Source organism: Sarcophilus harrisii, chromosome 2 (genome assembly GCF_902635505.1).
Source record: "Sarcophilus harrisii chromosome 2, mSarHar1.11, whole genome shotgun sequence".
NCBI classification, from domain to species: Eukaryota; Metazoa; Chordata; class Mammalia; order Dasyuromorphia; family Dasyuridae; genus Sarcophilus; species Sarcophilus harrisii.
The window spans coordinates 72078737-72105247 of record NC_045427.1 but is presented as its reverse complement, the minus strand read 5'-3'; the positions used below and the strand labels follow the sequence as shown (position 1 = coordinate 72105247).

The following is a 26511-nucleotide window of genomic DNA, read 5'->3' as shown; positions in this document are numbered from 1 at the left end:
ACAGGTAAGTGGGGCAGAGGATAGAATGTAAGTCCTGGAGTCTGGATGACTGAGTTCAAATTTTGTTGTTGTTGTTGAATAAAGTGTTTTATTCTTATAAATATTATCTTCCTTTAGAATAAGAGAAAAAGTTTTTACTGGGGGGCTTGATTTATTTTACTTTATTTTTTCAATTATATCTTTTTATTTTCAAAATACATACATGGATAATTTTCAACAGTCACTCCTACAAAACCCTGTGTTCTAATTTTTTTCCTTCTCTTCCCCTTACCCCCTCCCCCAGTCTGTAGGTGATCCAATATATGTTAAACAAGTTCAATTCCTCTATACATATTTCTACAAATATGCTGCATGAGAAAAATCAGATCAAAAAGGAAAAAAAAGAGAAAGAAAACAAAATGCAAGTAAATGAACAACAAAAAGAGTAAAAATACTATGTTGTGATCCACATTCAGTTCCCACTGTTCTCTATTTGGGTGCAGATGGCTTTCTTTATCATAAGATCATTGGAACTGATCTGAATCATCTCATTGTTGACCAGAGCCACATCCATCAGAATTGATCATCCTATAATCTTGCTGTTGCTGTGTTTAATGATCTCCTGGTTCTTCTCATTTCACTTAACATCAGTTCATGTGAGTCTGAGTTCAAATTTGACCTCAGATATTTACTAGCTGTGTGACTCTGGGCAAGTCATTTAACCATATTTATCTCAATTTCTCATGTGTAAAATGAGCTAGAGAAGGATATGGTAAACCACTCTATTATTTGTTTAAAAAAAAAAAAGGAGTAATGGAATGTTGAACAAAACTGAAACAGCTCAATAATGACAAAAATGTAACCTCCATTCATCACCCACTTTTCAGAGAAATTTAATTAATCTAAAAGGTCAGACCTTGTAAGTTTAAACTATTGTACCTCAAAACTACTCCTATCCCTTGGGGTGTATGGCTGTTCAAGGAGGACTAACACCTTTAGTGTGAGGGCTTGCTGAGACCTTTTCAGGACTACTCACTCACCTTCACCCACTCTCACCTGTGTATCCAAGAAGTCTGTAGTATGTGAAAGGGCCACAGCTGAATGAAAGTATTTGGCAGATAATCCAAGTTGTGGTTACCTAATGGTTACAAAGCAGTTATTAAGTTGAGGGTGTCTAATGCAAGCTTCAATACTGTGGGTGGATGAGAACAATGTGTTCCAATGGCCATAAGGCAATTGAAGCAAATGCCTAGAGTGCTAGAGCCTGGTCAGAAACTGAAGATGCCAAGGTTAACCACTACATCCCAGGCCATTGCCAGTCATCCTGACCTGTCTTGCCACTGGTCTTTAATAATTCTGGAAGAGAGAATGAGATTGAGGACTTTGTGCAACTCTTTCATTTAAATCCAAATAGTGCACAAGTCAAAACATCAGCCTGTGATATCCATTAGTCCACTTTGAAAATGAAGGACAAACAAACTCCTATCTGAGAACCCTTGTCTTCTGACTTGAATTGCATGTCTTGGCTGTGTCTAAGGGAGGTACAGAAGGGGAAATCCAAAGAATGTAATTTCAATTCTGACTATGACATCAATAGCCAATCAAAAGAAATCACACTTAAGTTGCTTAAGATTTTGCTAATTGTTACAAAAGACCTCATCAGTCTTCATTCAAAGTCTTTAGTCATGGAGAGAGGTCATTGACCCCATTTATTAGTAATAGCTAGCTTTATTAATAAATGGATCATACTTTGAAATTCTCTCATAATTTCTCTTGGAACAGTGTAATGCTGGAGAAACTGAGCAAGACAGAGATTAGAGAAAAATTTAATAGTTTGTTAAATGGAGAGATTTACTGGGACCAAATGGATCCATGGTTGGTCCCAGGGCTGAATGAGACTATCTTCTCAAAGAATCTAGCCGTGAATGTCCAATACAAGATTCTTTTATAGGGTAACAAGAACAATGACATAATGGGGGAGATACCTGGATGGGGCTGACCTAATGGGAGGAGGAACCTAGCATGAAGATGACACAATGGAGGCAGGCACCTAGGATGACATAATGGAGGGAGGTACCAGAGAGGCCCCTAATATTCTAATGATGTTTAAAATGCATAAAGAACTTTATCCCATCAAACTTTTAGAGGGAATGATCATAGCCTAAGGTCTAAGATATAAGACCTTTATCCTATCAAACATTAAGAGGGAATGGTTATAACCTGAGGCAGAGTAAATGAATAAGACAATTAGAGAGACTGGGTCAGGACATTAAAAGAGAACTGTGGCACAACAACAGGGGAATGGAAATAACCATTTATATCTATATATCTCCTACTATGTGTCAGGCACTATGTTAAGCATTTTACAAATATACTCATTTGATTCTCATAACCCTGGTTTTCAGGTGCTATTATTTCCCCCATTTTACAGTTGAGAAAATGAAAGCAAATGAAAATTAAATGATTTGCCCAGAGTGACACAGCTAGTAAGTGTCTAAGGCTAGATTTAAATGGAGGTATTTCTACTTCCAGAAGTAACATTCTATCCAGTACACCATCCTTCTGCCCCAAACGCCTGATTTTAATTTCCTTCTAACTCTTAAATCTATGATCATTTTGTAATACAAATTCTGGCAATTTTAGAATGGTTGCCTTGGAGGGGGGGTGGGGGGTGGGGAATCACTAAAGACCATGGCTATAATTTTTCCCAGAGATAAGCTGGAATGAGGAAGAGGTTAGCTATCATATGGGTAGTGGGGGGTGGGAGGTGGGGTGGAGATTTCAGAGTTTTAAGATCTCAATAGAGAAAAATACACAGAGAGGATTGGAGAAAATGAACAGTGACAAAAGCCACCAAAGACCCTCTTTTCAAGAGAGTGATTATGATGTGGGAAAGATTCCAAATTTTGATTCCCAACCCCCTCCAGTTAATGTAAATTACCCTTTGACTCACAAATCCTGATCCCTTTGAATTCCAATAGAAGATCTGGACCTGTCCCAGCCCCACCCGGATCTGAGCCAACTTTGGGGTTACACACAAAAGCCCCTTGAGCTAAGTCTCCTATTATAAAAGGGCCACACTGGGAACCCCTCTTTGCAGAGATTCCAAACATGCCAGCCATGTGAGGACCCTCTGTCCACTGGACCCTCTATCCGGTGCCCTCCTTATCTCTACCTTCACCTATCTCCTACTTCTAAACTCAATAATAAACCTCTTTTATCAATCTAACTCTCCGAGCCAATAAATGCTTTTATTGGGAATTCGCGCCACTACTAGACCTCATTTACCGCGGTATCCTAGCGCCGAATCCAAGGGGGTTGCAGGGGAGCTTTGCTTGACTTTCTGTACCCCAAACCTGCCACTAGACCTTAACTAAATCCTAATTTCATTTAGGTACCCCAAATCTAGACCTCAACATTTGGTCTACACCTCAACAATTATAAGCCCCATAGTGACTGAAACTTTTTTCTTTTCCTACACAGCCCTCTGCTTAGTTTTAGAATCCATAGATATAAAGCCTGTCTCTGGAAATTACTGGAGTAATGGTGAATTTACTTCATTCTTTCTCTTTTCTGTTATATTGCTGCATGCACTGGGTATCATTCCAAGTATTTCTTTGCTATTTTAAATTTTTCTTATCAGTTATTTTTATTTTTTAATGATGATTTTCTAGCTAAAGATCATTTTATGTCCTGAATTGGTTTTTCGTCATGAAAGGTGGAATGGTAGGAAAACCTATAGATAATTAATTATACCAAATTCAAGTTGTGGGGAAGTCTCCCTTTTAAACTTGGTAATCAAAATAATGTCCTGGGGGTTCAGAACTTCATGAATTTTATTGTTTAGTCCATCAGTCCTGTTCCACTCTTCCTGACTCCGTGCATCACAGCAAACAAGGACCTTCTATTTGCCACTATCTCTTGAACTCTGTCCAAGTTTATATTCTTTTTTTTCCCATGAATTTTATTAATAGTCTGTAATGAAAGCTTTCTGATTTTGCAGAAAAGTGAAATCATGTAGACCTGGGACATTTCCCCTGGATTAGAGCCCTTATAAATTCTCCTCAATATCTCCATGCAAAGAAGTCACTTTCAAGAGAAAGTCACACCCTAAAATAGTCCCAGAAGGTGGAGATAAGCATCCTCAAGAAACATCAATTCCATCCATTTCCTCAAAGGGAAATGGGAAAGTGTTCCTTATCCAAAAGAATGGTTCCTCTTTTGGGACCACTGCTACATATCAGTATGATCCAGTGGTTTGTGGGAAAAGATAGACAAGAATTACAAAGGCTGAGAAGGGGAAGAGAATCTGCACTGGTGGCCACACCACTTCAGTAATAATTAATCCTTCATGTATTTATATATTCAAAGGTAAACTTTTATTCTACCTTTTTAGGGAATTCCTAGTGTAGTAAATATCTAAGTAAATATTTCATTTCATTTCTTTTCAAGAGAATTTTCCACCAACTTTATAGGTACTGTTTTACATATTTATTTAACATACATTAATACAATACAAAAAGACCAACAATATCATATACTATATAAGAAACAATAATATCACTTCAATAACTATGCATTAGAGATGGACATTATTTATAAGATCACACACAATCAACATTTCTCTAATGGGGTGATTCATAGAGCATTAATGAAGGGAATCTACATACAAGTACACTCTCCATTCCTTATTTTGGCACATATTTGAAGAGAGACACTAAAGCTAACTGCAGACTCCTCTAATAGAGCCTTTCTAAGATCCTTTCTAAATGTGGCATCAACTGCACTATGTTCTGAGGTCTCTCCCAACTCTTACATTCTGTTTTCTATATTGTAAAGAACCTTCTTATGCTGACTTTCTAAGACGACACCTTTACAAGTATAAGGGAGGGGAGTTCAGAGCTCTAGTACCTCACTCTTTCAAATGAAAATCCTGAAGGATCAAATACTGCATTATTCTACTTAACCCAGTAAACACTAAGCATAACAATTGTGTGTATGCACATGTGTGTGTGTGTGTGTCTGTGTGTGTGTGTGTGTGTGTGTGTGACAGTTCATTGGGATCTTTTATTTTATAACCCATTTTTTTTTTTTTTTTTTTTTTTTTTTTTTTTTTTTTGGCATGGAACCATAATGACACCATTTGCTCACTAGGAATACTTTAACTAACTTTGGAGGCTTTTACAAGAATATCTTGGCTAGTTAGGTCTACCCTTTATGGAAGACCTGTTCTTGTTCCTGTTCACTCAGAAGGAGCACCAAACAGCCTCTCACTTTTAGATTCTTCAATTTCTCTGGACTGTTTAGTGTTAGCTGACAAAGGCTGGAAGACATCTCTACAATCCCCAGCTGTTGCCTTGTTGGTGGCTAGTCCTTCCTTTGATTCCAGGTCCCTTAGTCCAAGGTTCACACCATACACTGAAAAAAATTCAGAAAAACAAGAAAATTATAAATGGTGATTAGAATTTGACTATTAGATCTAGATACTTCACATCTGAAGTACAACAATGATTTTTTGAAAATGGAATATATAGGTATACTGTGCATTACCAAAAAAAAAAAATGAGATAAAAGAGCAGATTTTGACTCAAACTCCTTCTTTCTGATATATTTTCCTCATCTGTAAAATGGGGATAATGATGCATACAATACCTCCCTCATTGTACAATCTGGGGAAAAATACATTATAAACTGTTTGAACTATTTATATCATTATCTCTGTGTGTCTCTTTTTCACCAAGTCCCTTATCTGTCTCCTCAAGCATAATGGTCATTAAAAATTCTCTCTCCAATTTTTTTTTTCTCTGAGAGTCAGCCAGAGCCTAAATGTCAGGCAGTTATTCAAGTAAATAAATAGAAACATAGTGTCCAGCCCAAGGAAAATGATAGCTGAAATATGTTGTTCAGTTCTCATTTTCAGAAAGAACATTGGAAGCAACCTGAGTCTTTTTCAAAGGAGGACAACTAAGATTAGAGATAGGGATTAGGGGAGGAATGTAGCTAGAGACTATGAGCATTGATTAAAAGAATTGGAGATGTTTAGCCTGGGAAAGAGAAGTAGCAGAAGAAGCAGGCACTGAATTTCAAGGCAGAAAATCCGAGTTTGAATTCTGATTTTATTTCTTCTTACTTAATGAGTAATTTCTGGGTGTTACAGTGCACTGGCCCTGGAGTCCAGGGGACCTGAGTTCAAATTCAGCCTCAGACATTTACTAGTTGTGTGACTCTGGGACTTCAATGGTCTCAAACTCCCCCCAACTAAATTAATAATTTAGAGGCAAGTCATTTGACCAATCTAGGGCTTGTATTCTTTATTTTTCATAGGAAGGGAGTTTGATTAGAAGATCTCTAAGATCTCTTCAAAATCCAAAACTTTAAATTTAGGAAACTTAGGAAATTTTCATTGTTAAAGAAAAACCAAATAAAGTTCTGATGGGTCATAGAGTAGAACTATCAGTAGTTATCCCTAGTAACTATGTTATTCCTAGAAAAACTTCCTTGCAATTAAAACTATGTTATCACCTTCATTGGGAGGTAGTGAGTCCTTCATCCCTGGAAGGTGTCAAAGGAAAGTGAAAAATCACTGATGTTGTAGAGATTTAGCATTGTGAAATAAAATAGTGATTGAGTAAGAGGATTAGATCATAAACTCATTAGGGGGAGGGACTGTGTTTTGCTTCTTTTTTTAATTTCTCCTTCTTAGTGCCTGGCATATAGTGAACCCTTAATTAATGGTTGGTGACTGACTAGCCTCTGATCCCTATTACGTGTATGAACTTGAGCAAGCACCCTAGCCTCCTAGGACCACAGTTTCCTCATATGTAAAATGAGGCTATTGGGGTCCCTCCATGGCTCTGGTTAAGGTTCACCTTGATATCCTTTGAGGATGTTTGCAACTTTGATATACAACCATTTTCTGGTTACAAATGCCTTGGATATATATATTTTTAAAGCTTCATGGAAGGCTGGCAACTCACTGGCGTTAGAGTTGAACAGACAAGCATCTTCTCCCTCCACTGTGATAGCAATGTTGTTCCTCTTAATATAGGTAGTTGTGATCTTCTTACAAGACAGCAAAATCTCAAGGAGCTGCTGGAGTGACAGGCCACTCATTTTTGTGTCTCCATCCATTTTGTAGGCATTAGAAACTTGATGGTAGATTTTCTTCAATATCTGAAAGAATAGAGCATAGGGGAACAAAACTTGGTGACTCTATTGCCAAAGATCTCACATTTGCATATATTACTTTCACATACAATCATACTTTATGGTCATCATCTCATTTAAGCTTCATGCCAATCTTACATGGCAGGGGGGCAATGCAGGGCTTATTAATCTCTTTTTACATGCTGATGTTTGGAGAGAAAAAAAGCTGGTAATTGATAAAGGAAGAATGAGAGCTCTCATCACAGATCATAGTTCCTAAACCACATTATCTATTCTATGATTGTGATTTTATGGAGGAAGGAACTGAGACTCAGAGTGGGAAAGGGGCTTACTCAGAATCACACAGTGAATGGCAAAGTCAGGGCTCAAACTGGAATTCTCAGAGTCCAAATCCAGTACATTTTTCGCTGAAACATAGAGACTTATATTTGAATCCCAGTCCTGAATTAAGACTGGGAAAAATGGTCTCCCTAAGAAACCAGCTGCAAAATCTAGAGGCTAAGTGCATTTTACATGTTTCTATGGATTCTTAGGGATCCTACCAGAATTATATGAAGGGGATTGAAGAATTTACATAGAAAAAGTAAAAGGAACTTTTTGGAACTTTCATGTTTAACCATATAACAGATGATCCCAGTTCCCTTTCCATTTGAGTCACATTTTTCTCTATTGTGGGTAGGAAATGGAACCTAAACCAGCTCTGAAGTAGAATCAATGGGACTTGAAAAGGTTGTTCTAACTGATAGTGCTTTGACTTTATTTTTCAAATTATGGGGAAAATTAAGTTTCAATACATAGGGAGAGAAAAGCATGTGTGTGTGTGTGTGTATATATATGTATATATATATATGTATATGTATATATGTATATATATGTATATACGTATATATATATATACATATATATATATATGTATATATATATACATACATACATTCAGATGAGATTATATTAAAGACATCAGGCACTCTATTGTAGAGATAACATGGTATAGTGAACAGAAATACTAGTTTTGACACTTATTAGTTCCGTGACCACAAGTAAGCTATTCAACCTACCTGAGCCTCAATTCCCTAACCTGTAAGATGGGAATGATAATAGCATTTATTTTGTAGTAATATGTATATTAGTAATATATGTATGCATATACATATATGTATATATAAAATATGTATAATAGTAATATACAAATAACATTTGTAATATGAAGATCATATTAAATAATTTATCTAAAATGGCTTATAAGCTTTAAAATGCTAGATAAGTGAGAATTATCTTTAATATTGTTAGTATTACTATTAATCACAAGATATTTAAAAAATCTGGAGCCAGGCCTTTGCTAAGCTCTACCCAAAAATGTATTTCAGTATATTGGAGGTTTTCCATTTCTCAATCATGGTATTAATTTTGTACCTTCAATAGATGAGAAACTAGTTACAGATGTGGTATCCATAACTCAAAAAATTTTATGATTGCTCCATCATAAGCAATAAAAAATATTCAAAATTTCTTTCCTTTGATCTTAGTTTTCTCATCTGTAAAATGAGGGTGTCAGACCAGGAGGTTTCTAAGGTTCTTTTCCATGTGATAGTCTAATCTTGAAAAGGATAATATACACTATCTATTTTATGATTGTGATTTTATGGAGGAAGAAACTGAGACCAGATAGTCTTTTAGTTCAAATTACATATTCTCTACCTATGGTAGTTTACATGCTAACAAAAAATCATTTAAGGTGTTGAATACATACACACATATTCATTTAGAATTTGGAAACAACGATCAAACATCTGTTGGATATATTATATATCTCTCTTGTCATATTCCCTGAGGTTGGAGCAATAGAATAATATCCTATCATCCATCCCCATGCAATTTGGGCTTGTTTTTATTTATTAGATATTGAGAACTTTTTTTTGAAACAACTGGCTCAGAATGTTATCCTGGTCATTTTTGTTTCTTCTGAACTTCCCTCTTTCCCTCCTTTCCTCCCTCTCTTCTTTTTTTCTTTCCCTCTTTCTTTCCTTCTTTTCTTCCTTCTTGCCTACCTTCCTCCCTTCTTTCCCTCCTCCCTTCCTCTCTCCTTCCCTTCTTTCTTTCCTCCCTTTCTTCTTCCTTTCCATCTTCCTTCCTTTGCTCCTTCTTCCTTTCTCTCTTGCTTTCACTAATTAGTCTGGTACTTCAGATGTCTGCACTGTCCAGATAACTAGTGAGCTCTTTTGGGGGTGTCAGTCCACATCATCTGTCTGGCAATTGCCATTTCTGACTAGCTAAGCTCAGACTGTAGTCTTCTATGGTTCTCAGATACCTGATAGAGACTCTGCAGGAGACATAGACCAAGGGAATATTTCATCTCATGTCAAACATTTTATACCTCAACTGGCTGCAAAGATTAGCCTTTAAAAAAATCTCATTAGGTTATAAAAATTCTGTTCATGTCCTTTCTTCTTTCCTCCCTGAGTGTGCCAGTTAGTTATCACAGAATCAATCATTTAGGGGTTATTGACACTAAATGCAGGCAGTAATATAGTCAGGAAAATCATCACAGAATTTGTTTTGGAGAGGTGGAAGAAACTCTGAAGCCATTTAGCTCAAAATTATACACAAAAGTTTTTTGTGTTCTCTCTATGCTAGAGATATCAATCTCTCTTAGTAAAGAGACATTATAGGTTCAAGTGTTACCTAAAGAATAATTATCTCATATAAACATACTATATATTTGATTATGATTTCTGTAAGTATCATATCAGTAGGATCTATAAGATCTTTGGTATGTGATAATATTTTTAAAATAGAATTCAGAAACCACTCAGCATATCCAACATGGATATTTTAAATTTCATGTTAAACCATGTCAACGGAAGCATTTACTGGTTAGATATATGTTTAAACTGTGCTCTGTACCAAATAAAGTATAACTTCTCATCCTGCATCCAAAGTTTTCCATACTCTGATTGCAACCTTGCTTTCCAGACTTAGATCATGATTTGTCTTCATACATTTCACCTACAGTCCAGCCAAACAAGATTTCCTGGATAGACTAGCACTTACTAGCTTGGGATCTTGTATTATAGGCCAGAACTCTGAAACAAGGATTCTTACAAGATGTTAAGTCAGTGGAATAGATGAGACAATTGTTATCTAGTTTAGCATGATGATTAATAGTTCTCTAAGTTCAGTATGACTGATTTAATCGTACAACAAATAATAGTTTCTTAGTGATATAATGATTGGTTTAACTCAGTGTAGAGCATATTGGCTGGGACCCTCAGCCAGATTCATTCAGAGCTAGGGAAGACAAATGGATTGGAGACTGAAGCACAAGCCCTTGGACTTAGATTCATTCATCCCATCTCACACCCTCTGCTGGCAAGCCTGGCCTCCTGCACTTCTCCACTGAAACCAAGACTCTGGAAGACCTCTAAAAACACTAGCTGAGCCCTAAGTGAAGAAGATAGACTTTGAAGGAGATAATAAAGAATTTGGACTTTAACACCTGGCTATTCTTGTAGTGATTAATCTGCTGAAAAGAAGGCTGCTCCAGAGACTACCAGAAACCAAACCAAGAACATTAAATTTTGGCATCTGAATGTAGGATCAAGGACCCACATCTAGCCAGAAATTAGGGTAAGTAGATAAGAAGGAAACTTTGTAAAGGGCTAAACTAGTATTGCATCTGAAATAGGACAAATGTTTAGAAAGGAGCCTTTTCCACTTCAAGGAAAATGTGTAGAGAACATTGTTAGACTTATGAAAAACCAAGGTTTGATTGTTACTTGGATGCAGATCATTGAACTTTTAGAAACAGTACAGTACACAACTCCTTGGTTCTCTAAGGAAAAAGAATTAGATCCAGACAAGTGGAAACTGGTAGAGAGCAACTATGTGAATACTACAATGATAATAGTACCGATTCAATTCCTAAAGAAGCATTTTATACATATAACTTAATACCATTGGCTTTAGGAAATTATATAAGTTATAGAATAAGGAAAAAGAAGAAAGTACAGGAAAGGGAGTATCCAGATAACCTAGGTGAAAAGGATGAAGAATTAGACAAGAATTAAGTACAATTCTGATGAAATTAAGGAGTGTGGTGCTTCACAGCAAGAGCCATTAACACAATCAACACCACTTATGAGACAGCCTATGACAACATTACAAAAGGCATTAGTTAAAGCTAAAGAAAGAAGGACAAGATATATCTGATTTGATAAATGCATATTCTCTGATTGAAAAAAATTGATTCTTCGGGTCAAGTCAGGAGAAGATACACTCCTTTTGATCTGGAAATTATTAAAGATTTGAAAAAGGGTTGTACTCTTAATGGGGCTTCCTCATATGTTAAGATGATATTAGAGAATTTGGCTTATGAAATTTTAACCCCTAGTAATTGGAAATCTATAGCAAGGACATGTTTAGAACCTGGACAAAACTTGTTGTGGCTTTCGGAGTATAGTGAATTATATTGACTACAAGTTCAATGAAATCAGCAACCTGGAGTTAATATACAACTTTGGTCAACTAGCAAGTAAAGGTCAGTATGCAGACACTTCAGTACAGATTAATTACTCCATAGCAGCATATGAGCAAATTGCAGCTGCTGCTATCAAAGCATGGGGGTCCTTCCCAGGAAAAGATTGAGGGGAAGCCTTAAGTTGCTCAATAGTACACTTAAAGGATTGAACTAGACAGCTCTAAGGTCCCTTATATCTCTAAATGGCCATGTTTGAAAGTCTCTTCCACTACCTCTGATAGTCTACAGGACCCTAACATCTACTGTTAATTTTTCCTTCCTATTCATTCCTTAAGCACAAAGGAAAAGAAAGTAAAATTTTGGGAACAATGTTTTTAAAGAAACCTTTTTTTTGTGAATTCAAGGTCACTATTTCATTGGTTTTCTTTATTTTTTAAAGAGGAAAAAGATACTTGCACTCCAAGTTCCAGATCTACTCAATTGCCCTCTTTTTTCCCTATGTAATATTACAGTTGAGAATTTTTCATTGTTTTGTTCCTGAGGGAAGATGGCTTATACCATCAAGGAAACAACATGGAATAGGAAATTAAGTACTAATTCTAGAATCACACTAGGGAGTGGGGAGAGAGAAAAAAATGATTAAAAGCAACTGAAGCTCAAGGCAAATGTCAATATTACCCCTAAGAACCCTGGTATCTTCAATGGATTCAAGTCTTCAATTAAAAGTTGGATTTCATTTAGGGAGCTGTGGAGAAGATTTCTACTCAGATTCAATGCCTTCTGAAAGATTGAGTGATTTTCCAGTGATTAATTAACAGATAGCAGTGATATCTGTTTGGACAAGATATAATATATAATATAGCACTTAAATTGGTATTAGGAAGAGCTAGGTTAAATTCTACCTCTGACACTAATTCTCTGAGAGCAAGCCATTTAAAATCTCTGAGCTTCAGTTGTTTCATCTATAAAATGGGGATAAAAAGAAAACATATTACGGGATTGATATAAAACTAATATGAGGTAAAATATGTAAAATGCCTTGCAAACAATATGTGAAGTGCTCAGCAAATTTTAAATATCTATAATAAATAAAATTGTTTTCCTAGATCTAGCACATTTTTTTTTTCAGAAACTGGAAATGAAATAATCTGGTAAAAACTGCTTTAAACTGTTTTAAAACTTTAAAATGGAACTTTGAATGGGTAAGAAAAGAAATAATCTTAGATCATAGATCATAGAATACTATAGATGACTGATGGATGTGACTCCAACAAAGTGATTCGCAGTTTCAATGATCTCATGATGAAGAGAGCCATCTACACCCAGAGAGAGGGCTGTGGGAACTGAGTGTGGATCATAACATAACATTCTCATTCTTTTTGTTGTTGTTCATTTGCATTTTGTTTTCTTATTCATTTTCTTTCCTTTTTTACATGATTTTTCTTGTGCAGCAAGATAATTGTACAAATATATTTGCATATATTAGATTTAACATATTTTAAAATATATAACATATATTGGATTACTTGCCATCTAGGAAAAGGGGTGGGGGAAAGGAGGGGAAAATTTGGAACACAAGGCTGCAAGGATCAATGTTGAAATGCATATGTTTTAAAAATAAAAAGCTTTAATAAAAAAATACTAGAGATGGAAGATATCTTGGAAACTATCTTGTCCAAATGCCAGCTCATTTTAGAGAAGAAAAAATGGATACCCAGAGATAGGAATGTGAAATATCCAAATATACATGATCAATTAAAATCAAAAGAAGCAAAAACAAAGTGATATAACCACTAGAGTAAACCATACATTGCTATTTGTCCTTCATTCTTGAAGATGACTATGACATCAGGGAAGTGATGCCAGGATGTACAAATGGATTGGATTTGACCAGGGCGGGTCTATAGACTATTTGGAGGGAAACAAAATTTATGTGGAATTCTTTAGACAGAAACTGATTTACAAGAAAATCATCAAACAATTAAGATTTAAAAAACTATTGCAGATGGAAGTAAGGTAATATAAGATGATAATAATAAGAGGATAAACACCAAAAATATAGCAAAATACTATGAAAATGTTGTAAAGTTCATAATCAGCTGAAGCTGGCAATGAATGATCTGAGCAAAACAAAAAGGTGATTTAAAAAAAAGTTAACTTAAAGAAAAGGATCAAAGAAGATATGACTTTTAAAATAGATGATATAATGATGACATAGTAATGATAATAATAACTAGCATTTACAAAGTACTTATTATTAGCCTGACATTGTGCTAAGTGCTTTACAAATACTTTCTCATTTAATCTTCACAACAGCCATGAAATGTAAGTGCTATTGAGAGAACTGAAGCAGACAGAGGTTAAGTGACTTGCCAGGCTCACACATTTATAAGTATCTAAAGGCCATATCTGGACTCATATTTTCCAGGCAACAGGATCAACACCTATGATTTACATCTTTACAATGAAACAATCATAGTATTTTAGAGCTAAGAGGTCAATGTTGTATTATATAGAGAGAGCACTGTATTTATAATAAGACCTAGATTTGATTCCTAGCTTTGTCGGATCCTCAGTAAGTCCTTTTACTTTTTTGAATCTTAGTTTCCTTGTCAGTAAAATGAGCCAGTTGAACAAGATAACCTCTAAAGACCATCATATCTAACAATGCAGGGCTTCCAGATCAAAGGAAAAATCATTATGAAAGTAGCTCCACCCTCAGCCCGCTAAAAAGAGTTCAAATACCAAAGAGTCACAGTTAGTATCACACAAGACTCAGCTACTGCCACCACAAAGAGCCTGGAATACAAGATTCCAGAATACAAAAAGATTAAGAGCTTCCAAGCAACCAAAGTAACCAAGAATAACTGATCTAGGAAAACTGAGTCTCACCCAACAAGGGGAAAAATGGTATGATCAGGTAGTTCTCAAGGGACAAATTCAAGCTATCAGTAATCATATAAAAATGCCACAAATAAGTAATTATTAGAAAAATGTGAATTAAAGTAACTCCAAGGTTCTATCTCATAATCATCAGACTGGCAAAGATGACAAAAATGGAAAATAAAAGTTCTTGGAGGGCTTTTGGGAAACTGATACATTATTGGGTAATGTCACATATTGTTGGTGGAGCTATGAATTGGTTCAGTCATTCTGAGAAACAATTTGAAATTATGTTCCAAACTGGGACATTGATGCATTGTTGGTGGAGTTGTGAACGAATCCAACCATTTTGGAGAGTAGTTTGGAACTATGCTCAAAAAGTTATCAAACTGTGCATATCCTTTGATCCAGCAGTGTTACTACTGGGATTATATCCCAAAGAGATTATAAAGAAGGGAAAGGGACCTGTATGTGCACGAATGTTTGTGGCAGCCCTTTTTGTAGTGGCTAAAAACTGGAAACTGAATGGATGTCCATCAGTTGGAGAATGGCTGAATAAATTGTGGTATATTAATATTATGGAATATTACTGTTCTGTAAGAAATGACCAACAGGATGATTTCAGAAAGGCCTGGAGAGACTTACACGAACTGATGCTGAATGAAATGAGCAGGACCAGGAGATCATTATATACTTCAACAACAATACTATATGATGACCAGTTCTGATGGACCAGGCCATCCTCAGCAACGAGATCAACCAAATCATTTCTAATGGAGCAGAAATGAACTGAACCAGCTATGCCCAGAAAAAGAACTCTGGGAGATGACTAAAAACCATTACATTGAATTCCCAATCCCTATATTTATGCAAACCTGCATTTTTTATTTCCTTCACAAGCTAATTGTACAATATTTCAGAGTCTGATTCTTTTTGTACAGCAAAATAACATTTTGGTCATGTATACTTATTGTGTATCTAATTTATATTTTAATATATTTAACATCTACTGGTCATCCTGCCATTTAGGGGAGGGGGTGGGGGGGTAAGAGGTGAAAAATTGGAACAAGAGGTTTGGCAATTGTTAATGCTGTAAAGTTACCCATGCATATATCCTGTAAATAAAAGGCTATTAAATAAAAAATAAATAAATAAATAAAATAAATAAATAAAAAGAAATTATGTTCCAAATGTCACTAAATTGTATATGACTTTTAGTGCAATACTAGGTTGATACCCCACAAAAAAACAAAGAATAAAAACCCAAAGAACAGAAAAAGAAAAGATCTCATATGCACAAAAACTACTTATAGAAGCTCTTTTAAAAACTAGAAATTGATTAGCCATCAAATAAGAAATAGCTGAACAAATATTATACATGAATATAATATATTTTGCTATAAGAAATTGTTAATAGGATAGTTTTGGAGAAATCTGAAAGATTTGTATGAAATGATATAGAGTGAAATAAGATGAACCCAGAGAAAAATTTATACAATAACAATGTATAAAATGTCACTTTGAAAGACTTAAAAATTCTGATTAGCAAAACAACCACCCATGATTTCAGTGGACCAAAGATGAAGCATGCCATTCATCTCTTAATAGAAAAGTAATAAACTCCGGGCATAGAATAAAACATTCATTTTTAGATACAGAATATGTAAGAACTCATTTTGGTTGTCTATGCATATTTATTTCATGTTTTTCTTTTGTTTCAATTGAAGTATGAGTTGGAGGGAGAGAAGGTAGTTAAAAAAAAAAAAAAAAAAAAAAAGGAAAGAAAGAAAATGGTCAATTTAATCATTTTTTTTTTTTCCGGAGGCAATTAAGGTTAAGTGATTTGCCCAGGGTCACCCAACTAGAAAGTATTAAATGTCTGAGGCCGGATTTGAACTCAAATAAATTTTTAATGCACAAAAGAGAACTGAAACAAGATAGTAAGAATCCAAGGCAAATTGGACAGTTTTGAAGATTACATTGAATTTCTTATATATTTTAAAAGAAAAGTGAGCTGTATATAATTGAGATTCACAGTTTTGAATACTGTTCTCTTTTTCTGCTCTAACATAGATATATGTTTTATGTATATAATATATGGAGATATATTATGGAGATGTCCATTTTCTATGGCATTTGTTAAGTTCAGAATAAATTTTTAAAAAAATAACTACTTTATTACCAGTCATACTAAAATGGTTATATTGCTGTCTAATTCTTCAGTCCTATTGCTTTCTTACAATTCAAAAGATCTCTCATTTTAAAATGACCTGGAACCAGGTCTATTGCAAGTTAATTACACTGAGCTGCTTAGCCTTTGACCATCATCAAATCTATCTGATAAAAATAATTTGTTGACTTTAATGCAAAACAGTTAAAAAAACAGCTGTAGAATAACTGAATCTCACTGCCACCAGTAAACATTTCTGAACTTATAAAATGTTTTTGCCTTTGTCCTTAATGTTTATGAGCCTAAAACATTTATCACCTTACTGTAATCTTTGTTTTCTATCATGATGTTAATTGGAACACGAATTTGAGTTTTTCCATTAGCTTTGAAATTTCATGTAATAAAAGAACAGAGATCCTAGAATGTACAACATAGAATTCCAGAACTAAAAGGCATTTCAGAACACAAAACAGAATGTAAGAACTGGAAGGGGTCTTATAAATAATTTATATGAGGAAAGAGACATGAAGTCTTGCTAAAGATCATACACACACATCACTGCCAGATTCAGGTCCACTAACTAGACCTGAATTGAAGTGGAAAGATACTTGAGGCTGGTAGACCCATCAGCAGGCAATAATCCAAGTGTGAGGTCATGAGGGACTGGATTAAAGTGATGGTAGTGTCAGAGTGATGGTCACATCAGAGGAGAGAAAGAGAATATTTGAGAAATGTTGTGCTTTTTTAAATTTTAGTGCTTTATAAACTTTTACAAAACTTCCCAGGAGGGGAAATGCTGTATGTGTGCGTGTGTGTGTGTGTGTGTGTGTGTGTGTGTGTGTGTGTTAGAAACAAATGCATTGATACTTTGCTATAAGCTATGTGCCTGTCAACACAAAAGTTCAACTGTTGAGTAGGAATCTCCTAAGGATGCTACATGACTACAAATAATAGAACATCACAATGATGAAACCACAGTTACGATTGCTCAAAGAATATTATGAAGAAGAATATTGTAAATGAAGATAGGTATAAGTCATCTGTATCAAGATATCAAATATGACTTTTATAGAGGAAATATCATAAAAGACATTATCAAGGTCTGGGAAAGGAGACTTGTCAGTGATGTAGCAAGAATGTGGGATTACCTCAGTGTTAACATTGTAATTCACAAATTATTTTTTTAAATTCCAAAAAAAATTTCTCCACGAAAGTTCCTATAAAGATTTTATTGAAAAATATAGATGAATTGCAAAAAGATGAGGGTGTGGAGGGGTCACTATATACACTAATATGGGTAATAAACATGTTAACAACAAAGATTAACACAGGAAAGCAAATTTGAATCCATAAATATTAGCCAGACTTGCTGGGATGGGAATCAGGAGGATTATTGTAATATTACTCTAGGAAAGTAGAACTTATTCAACATAATAGAGGAAATAATAAATAGCAGTGGAATAGAATTGTATATTAATAGTAATAGAAGGAAATCCACCAACCACTGATTGCCCAGTAGACATCTTAAACTCAACATGTCTAAAACCAAACTCATTATTTCTCTCCTTAATGCCTTCCCACCTCTTATATTCCTTATTACCATAAAGGTTAAAATTTTCCTCTCGGTCAATCAAACTCTCAACCTAAGTGTCTTTAACTCTTTACTGTCTGTTACCATAGCCAATCTATTAGGAAGGCTTGTCGATTTCACTATTACAACATTTCTCAAATATGCTCTTTCTCTCCTCTGACACGACCATCACTTTAATCCAATCCCTCATGACCTCACACTTCAATTATTGCCTGCTGGTGGGTCTACCTGCCTCAAGTATCTTTCCACTTCAATCCTTCCTCCATTGATCTATCCAAAGTGATTTTCCAAAAGTGCAAGTCAATTATGTCGCACACATTCTCAACACTGCTACTCAAAATTCTCCGGTGATTTCCTAATGCCTATAGGATTAAATATAAAGTCTTCTGTTTGAATTTTTTTAATTCCAAAAAAATCATCCAGGAAATTCCATATGAAGATTTTATAGGAAAATATTGATGAATTGCAAAAGATGCAAAATACTTCATAATCTCGAAGTATTTCCCCCCACTTCTCCATTCTTTAACCTTTCATCCTGACACTTTTCAATCCAGTGACACTGACTTCCTTAATATTCCATGTACAATACATTCCATCTCCTGGCTTTGGGCATTTTCTCTGGCTGTCTCCCATGCATGGAATGTTCTCCCTCCTCATATCCATCTACTAGCTTCTCTGGTTTTTCTTCAGTCCCACCTAAAACACTATCTTCTACAGGAAGTGTTTCACAATCTCTCTTAATTCCAGTGTCCTTCCTCTATGTTTTCCCAGTCACCAATAGAATGAAACAAGCTTATATGCTTGCTCCCATGCTTTTTAGCATGATGTTTTCAGCCATATTGTCAAATGTCTTCAATGAAGACAAACAGAATCAAAATCAACCACTGCACTGATGGTAAGTTCTTCAAACTTGAAAAGGCCAAAACTAAAGTAGAGGGAGTATTGGTGCTTGATTTTTTTTTGTTTGCAAATGATTATTAGTGCATAAATGCAGCTTTTGAAGCTGAGATGGAATAAAGTATGGATCAATTCTCTGCTGCTTTTGCTAATTTTGGAATAACAATTAACACCAAGAAAACACAGGTACTCCATCAGCCAGCACCACACCATGCATATGTGGAATCATTAGTTACAACAAATGGTGAAATTTTGAATAGGGTCAATAAATTCACTTATCTTACACAAGATTCTTCATCTCCCATTTCAGGTCATTTGCAATGGTTTTCTCTCTGCCTTCAATATACTTCTTCCTCCTTTTTGTCTCTTCCCTACTCTGTCTTGCTTCAAAATTCAGCTCATATCCCACCTTCTTCAGGAAGGCTTTCCCAGTACTCCTAGCTGTTTGTGCTTTGGCTTCTCAAATTACCTTCCATCTATTCTGTGTATACATACGAATATGTGTACACACATATATATGTATGTATATATATATAAATACATACATGTTAATATAGATGTATATATTCATACACACACATATACACACACATATTCATACACCTGGAAGATACTAGCACAGGCTTGATAGGCATGACATGCCTTCATCAGAGAAGGTGCTATGCTCTATGAGGAAAGAAAAATTGAATTAGGTGATAAAAAATTCAAGATGCACAAAGCTAAAGAAGCTACTCCATATGTTCATAGGGACTATTTGTGTCAGAACTGTGGCTGAGCATTCCAACCTCATTGGTCTGATCAGCCAGTCTGACACACTGTAACTAGACCCTAACATAGTGATGTCATTTTGGTTCTCTCTGAGAACAAAGGACAACAACCAACCAACCTCCCCCCCCCCAAAAAAAAATAGCCTTCCCTATATCAATTATTTCCTATTTATCTTCTACATAACCTGTTTGTATATGTTTGTTTGTTTGTTGTCTTCCCTGTTAGATTGGTAGATCCTTGAGGGAAGGAACTGTCCTTTTCCTCTTTTCACAAAGCTAGTGCTTAGTATAGTACAAGATACATAATAGATGCTTAATAAATGTTTATTGACTCCTTGACTGAAACCAGTAGGAGAGAAGTATGGTGAAGAGCATTTGGGTGAGAACAATTGAAGTGGAAAACAAAAGCTATATTGTGGGAACATGTTTTAAACTAAAGGAAAGAGAGACATAATGAAATTTCTTGAGCGGGTGACAAGGTCAAAACTGTACTTTAATAATATCACTTTCAGTGCTGTATGAAGAATGGATCTGAGAAGGAACAAACTAAAGATTGGAAGGTCAATGAGTAGATCATTGTAATAATGTGGAAGGAGATAAGAATTTGAACTAGAGTGGCAACTGCATAAGTGGATTTTTAAGAGATATTATAGAAACAAAATTGACAGATTTTGGCAACTGATAACATTTGTGCAAGAAGGGAGGTGTATGAAGGAAAGTGAATAGTGAAGGAGGATTCAGGCTTCAAGCTTGGGATACTAGAAGGGATAATAATGCCCTTGATGAAATTAGGAAAATTAGAGGAAAAGGGAAAAATATAATGAAGTCTGTTTTAGATGTGATATGAGATATCAAGGTGGAGATGTGCAATGGAAGAGGAGCTCAAAAGAGGTGAGTTTGGATATATAGATTTGTTAGTTATCCGCATGATAATTGAACTGGTGGAAGGTGATGAGCTCACTAAGATGGAAGAAAGACAAGAGGGCCAAAGAATGAGCATAAGAGTAATAACCATACAAAAAGGCTGAGATATAAATAAAGACTCCATAAAGAAGACTGAAAAAGCATGTTCAAACAAGCAAGGAAACCATGATAGTGCCATTAGCACAAAAACTTATATGCTGTTTTACTGCTCTCTTTTCTTGTTAATGCTTATTAAATTTTGCAGTCTTTAAGAACAAATATTATTCCAAGGAAACATACTAAAGTTATAGCTTTTAAAGAGCCCACCTCAGTGAGTGCCAATGATAGTGGCTATTGATACTACATAGGGAAGTCAAGCTTTTCAAAGATCATTTAAATCCACAATAAAATAAGATTAGCTGTACCAAAGTAAAAAAAAAAATGAAGTTAAAAAGCTCCAACTTGTTGGAGCATAAAAATAACTCCAACTGTTATTGCTGTAAAATAGCTGAACTAATCTCCATAAAATTAAAACAGACTTGTCAAAGGATTTTTATAGATTCTCCTATAGTGTGGCATAGGTTTTCTGAATTTGAAAGAACAGTGAGAAGAGTCCTTAAAAAAAAAGATAGCTAATTATTCTTATGAAGAAAACATGCATGGCATAAACAAAACAAAGACTGGAGTACTGAAGCTTGGAGAAAGGTAATTTTTACTATTAAAATTCACTTTTTCATTTAAGAAGTCTAAATAACATTGTAAGATCTGGGCATCTTTATCAGACACTAAAATATCCACCCCTAAAAATTTTTTTGGAAGATTTAAATAATTCTATTGAACCTGGGAATTCTACAGGATGCTGGAGATACAGATTTAACTCATGATTTCATTCCCTAAACCCTTAAATTCTCCAACCATGTTGGCTCCTTTTTTCCAATTCATCTTGCCTAACACTGATAGATTAAATGACTTTCTTGCCTAGTTTCATAAGCCAGAATGTGTCAGAGATAAAACTTAAAGCTAGGTTCTTCAAGCTCAGAGTGTGATTTGCTAACACTACACTATGCTACCAAATATAATGATATATGAAGAAGCAGAATTATTTTGGGATCACAGGTATTCCCAAATGAAGATGGAATATTATATACCATAATATATGGTACATACCCTTATACCCTCACGAATGTTGCAAAAGATCAAGGAGGTAGAGATAGCCATGTATCTGTAGCATAGGAACTTGCTTGATTGAAATATCCGTAAAAACTTGTGGAACGAAATCAAGGTTAGATAGGGGAAAATGGATGGTTCAATATGATGAAAAGTTCAGTGCCATGATAAAACAAGAAATAAAGAATATATATAAACAATATATATTAAAAGCTGAATCAGGTCTGGCAAGTGATTGTAATAAAAGAAGAATATATGTTATATTGGAAGATTTTCTTAAGATGGTAAAAGATATAAGGCTTATTTTGTTTTAATAAATATAATTTTTATCCCAGTTAAATTGCTTGTCACTGTAGAATTCTAGATTGAAAAGAAACATTCCATACATACAGTCCAAACTGTACCTAAAAAGAAACCCTTTTTTGAACATCACTAAAAAGTGTCTATCTAGCTTTCACTTAATGACCTCTAGGTACCAGGAACCCAGTATCTTCAATAGATATTTGGAGAATTCTATCATTAAGATTATGCCTACAAGCCAAAATTTGCCTTCTTACAATTTATCACAGAAGTCAAAGTTGAAAGGTATCTTCATCTGATTTCATCTAGCCTCTTCATTTTACAAATATGAAAGATAAAACATAGAGAGAATTTATTGGCCCAAGTTTATACTACTAGTAAGAATAAAAGTCAAAATTTGAACTTGTCTTCATTCAAAATCCATCAGTTCTTTTAGCGTGCCATAGTACCTCCTACTTATTCATTTTAGTTATGCCCTCTGAGACTGAGCAGAAACAATTCAATCTCAACTTCATGACAATCTTTCCAATATTTGAAAATAACTATCATGTTCCTTCAGTAAGCATTTTCTTCTTCATGCTAAATGTTTCTGTTTAGGAAAAAAACAAGGCCTATTCACCAACTTTACTCACTGACCCAAACAATCATAACAATACTAGATTAACAGAAATTCTTTCATGTGTCCAAGGAAAATACACATTGTGATTTAAAAAAAATTTAAAGTTCAACAATTCCCTAATATTTGTTATTCCAAATATGTTTGGTTCCTAAACATAGTCCTCCTTCTGAAATAATAACTATCATATCAGTGAAAAGATAATTTTACATCATAAAACTTGGGTTCAAGTACTGATCTGCCATTTACCAGTTGTGTGACCATTAGCAAGTGATTTAACATCTCTAAGTCTTTCTCCTTTTTTGTAAAATGAGGATAAAATCCAATAACCTCAAAGAGTTGTGAAAATAAATAATATGTTGGATGTAAAGCATAACATAAAATAAGCTATAATTAATATAACAAAATGTTATGTCATTACATATCTTTGGAAGGATGATTATAATATGTTTCCTTATGTCAAGTTTTATGTTGATTTTAATTTTTGTATCAACAGCACCAACCATAAGGCTTGGCATATACTAAATGCTTAGCAAAATTTCAAAGGATTTATTTTGGTGGGGAAAATTATGAGTATACACCGAGAAACAATGACATGAAATTTCTTCTCTAAGGCCTCATTGTATTTTGAAAATGTCTTAAATTTTCAAATATCCTGCAAGAAGAGAACAAACTCTGACAAATGTTACCTACCCAAAATTACTGTATTAAAAAAGTTATGATGAAAGCTTTTTTCTGTTTCTTACAATTCAAGTAAATATATTATCACTTTCATTGTGCTTGGTTCTTTTTTATTTATTTATTTATTTATTTTTTTTTTTTTTTAGTGATGCAGATGATAACAGATTGTACTCAAGATTTGTAAAAACCAGGATTTTTTGGATCAAGGAAGGAGATTGTGACCCATATATTATACAGTCTATAGTGTAAGCTCAGATTCATATACTATATCAGAAAAAAATCACCTCTATAGCGAAATTATTTCCCTTTTCATCTTATATATTGAGTTAGAATTGGGGGGGGGGGATGGTTGATTTTGAATACACCATTTCTTTTCTTTCAAAGGAAGTTTGGGATTTAAATTTGGGAAGTCTCCATTCCTGAAATATAAAATCTCAGGTAAACTGAGAGTGTTAGAGGTAAAGATCATATAAAGGTAAATAAATACTAATGAAAGGAAAACCAAAAATGAAAAAAAAAGCATTTCCAAATTTCACAAAATGGTTTGGGGGCTTCTAGTAGAGTTTATTATTATAAAGAGTAGAGATGATCTCTTATAACCCTGAAATGGACCAGTAAGAAGTGGGAGGGTTTGATTCACTGCTAAGGGGACAACCCAGAAGTTTTGGGGCCCCTCATCATCTTTCTATCACAGTCTCTGTGACAAGATCCCTGGCAGGAATTAACTAATCTAAGCTTCTATATAATGGGCATACCACTTGCATAATCTACACAAGTTGTTGTGAAGATCAAGTATGATGAACTAACTTAGAGTTATTTAAATTAAAAATATTTTGTGGCCCATTCTGTGAATGTCTAACAAGCAGGGGATTTTCCTTACCCTACCATCTGCAGTGAGGGGGTGGGGCAAGAGATGGAAACAAGGATGACAGTCTGTCTGAATGGCTCACATACACATCTCTGAGGTCACTGCTTTCAGTGCCAGTTTTTTATTTGGTGTCCAGGAAAACAAGGAGATAAGTGGATAATGCCTACTATTTTGAATGCCTTATAGTCTTCCTTCCTGCACTTTAATTTTGTCCTCACCATCCTCATCTTCATACCCAGGAAGATACTGGATATCAGCCTGGTGGGCTCCTACAATGTGGCTGGTGAGGACCAATTAGTTATAGAATCCTGGGACCACTTTATGGTTGGCTAAGGCAGTTCCGGATAACTGGCCCATTCAAGTAATACCCTCACCTTGGTGTCCAGGAGGACGAGGATGTTGGTCCTTGCTCGGGAAGCCTCCTGTTCCAGGAGGTTAAGCAGGTGCTCTTGGAAGGCTCCCAGCAGAGGGAAGAAGCGTCCATTGTTTATGTGGACCAAGTCCAGTCCCAAAGGACGCAGGGAGCGAATACTTCCCTGGTCTAGGATAACTTGCTGTGAGCGGGCCGGCAGCAAACTCCCAGCTCTTGCGTCTAATGTCATCAGTTTCAGCACCAGACCCGAGCGGACAGCAACCACTACACCCGCTACTCCCACAGGGCGGGCGCTCATCCCCCGCACAGGCACATTGGTCCGGAGCCCAATCTCCCATAAAGATGTAGGTTTCTTTGAGTCCCAAGCACTCGAAGGCTCCTGCAGTTCCTCCAGCTCTTCGTCTGCGTCTGCCTCTGCCTCTGCTTCTGGCTCCGTCTCCTTCTCGGGCACTGTTTCTGCCTTATGTTTGAGCTCCTGCTCGGACTCCCTCTCCAGCACCTGCTTCGCTTCCGCCCCTGCTTCTGCTTCTGTCCTTGTCTCTGCCCTTTCCTCTGTCCCTGTCTCTGGGTCCGGTTCCTCTTCCTGCTGCTGAGCCAGATCCAGGACCCTCCATCTCAGTTCCACCACACTAGCCCACAACGCGGCGTACAGAAGCAACAGAGCGGCCAAAGTAGGGCCTAGTGCTATATCCTGCCCTGACCACTCCCCTTTCCAAGTCCACGTCCAAGTCCACGTATCGGCCTCAGGGTTCGATCCGCTCCCCGCCGTCGTAGGCGATGGCCCCCCTCCAGCTCCAGCCACTGCCACAGCTAAAATGAGGGCTTCGGGCCCCATGTTTACGGCTGCCAGACCTCCAGCCCCAGCAGGGGCCTGTCCTCCCATGACCTCCATCTTCAGCAGGTGTACACTCTCACCCCGGCCCCAGCTCCCTTCTCTTTCCTGCCCCACTTCAGTTGAGGCCTCAAACCTTCCTTCTTCCCCTGCTCTGTTTAGGCTGTGGCAGCCTCGGTCTCAGATTTCTGTGCTCAGCGCAGTACCCACCTTCCACTCTCTTCCACTGCTGGTAGCTCCTCCTCCTCTTTCTCCTCCCACATCTCCACCCTTTCCTCGTCTCCCTCTGCCTCCTCCTATTGCTTCCCCTCCTCCTCCTGTATTAGCTATTTATAGAACTTTATATTTTCTGTCCTAGGATTTCTTCCAGTTCTGAATTCTCTGCTCTGTTCTAAAAGTCTTTTCCCTCTGACAGATTGTATTTTAAAGATCAATGAAGCACTTACAATCTATATTTTCCCAGGTCTGAAAGTCTATAATTCAAGCTACTCATCAGGTCTCTCTCACTTTGATCACTGGTCTAAAATTATAATTCTCATTCCTTTCAGAGAAAAGAGAAGCCGTGTTATATACATATCATTTCCTTCCAATAGGATGTAAGTTCTTTGATGGAAGGAATTCATTCCTTTTGGTCTTTGTATGCTCTGTACCTAGTTCAGTGTCTGGCTCTAGTATGGCATTTAATAAATGCTTGTTATAGTAATTAATGATTATTATCTTCCAGACCTTAAGTCCTGACTCTGACTAGCAAGTGAGTTCCTTTTGCTGGGCCTCAGTTTTCCCATTTATAAAATTAAGGGTCTGATGAACTATTTCGGTTTTGACAGTTTGCCCAAGCCT

The 26511-nt window shown here is 35.8% G+C and overlaps 1 protein-coding gene across 1 annotated transcript; it reads right to left on the bottom strand.

The window, feature by feature from the left end:
• Positions 1-4455: 4455 nt before the first annotated feature.
• Positions 4456-25916, bottom strand: LOC100915730. The gene is made up of 3 exons (XM_003758359.4): positions 24841-25916; positions 6957-7152; positions 4456-5397 (listed from the first exon to the last, which is right to left on the bottom strand). The coding sequence occupies exons 1-3, from the start codon at positions 25729-25731 to the stop codon at positions 5222-5224; spliced, it is 1263 nt and encodes a 420-aa protein (XP_003758407.1). The 5' UTR covers positions 25732-25916; the 3' UTR covers positions 4456-5221.
• Positions 25917-26511: the final 595 nt, after the last annotated feature.

Excerpts from the sequence above, each read along its gene's own strand:
- LOC100915730 (XM_003758359.4), bottom strand. The coding sequence starts at position 25,731 with ATGGAGGTCATGGGAGGACAGGCCCCTGCTGGGGCTGGAGGTCTGGCA. Across the intron at positions 7,153-24,840 it reads TCGTCCTCCTGGACACCAAG|ATATTGAAGAAAATCTACCA; the intron begins GTGAGGGTATTA and ends CTATTCTTTCAG. Across the intron at positions 5,398-6,956 it reads TCTGTTCAACTCTAACGCCA|TGTATGGTGTGAACCTTGGA; the intron begins GTGAGTTGCCAG and ends AATTTTTTTCAG.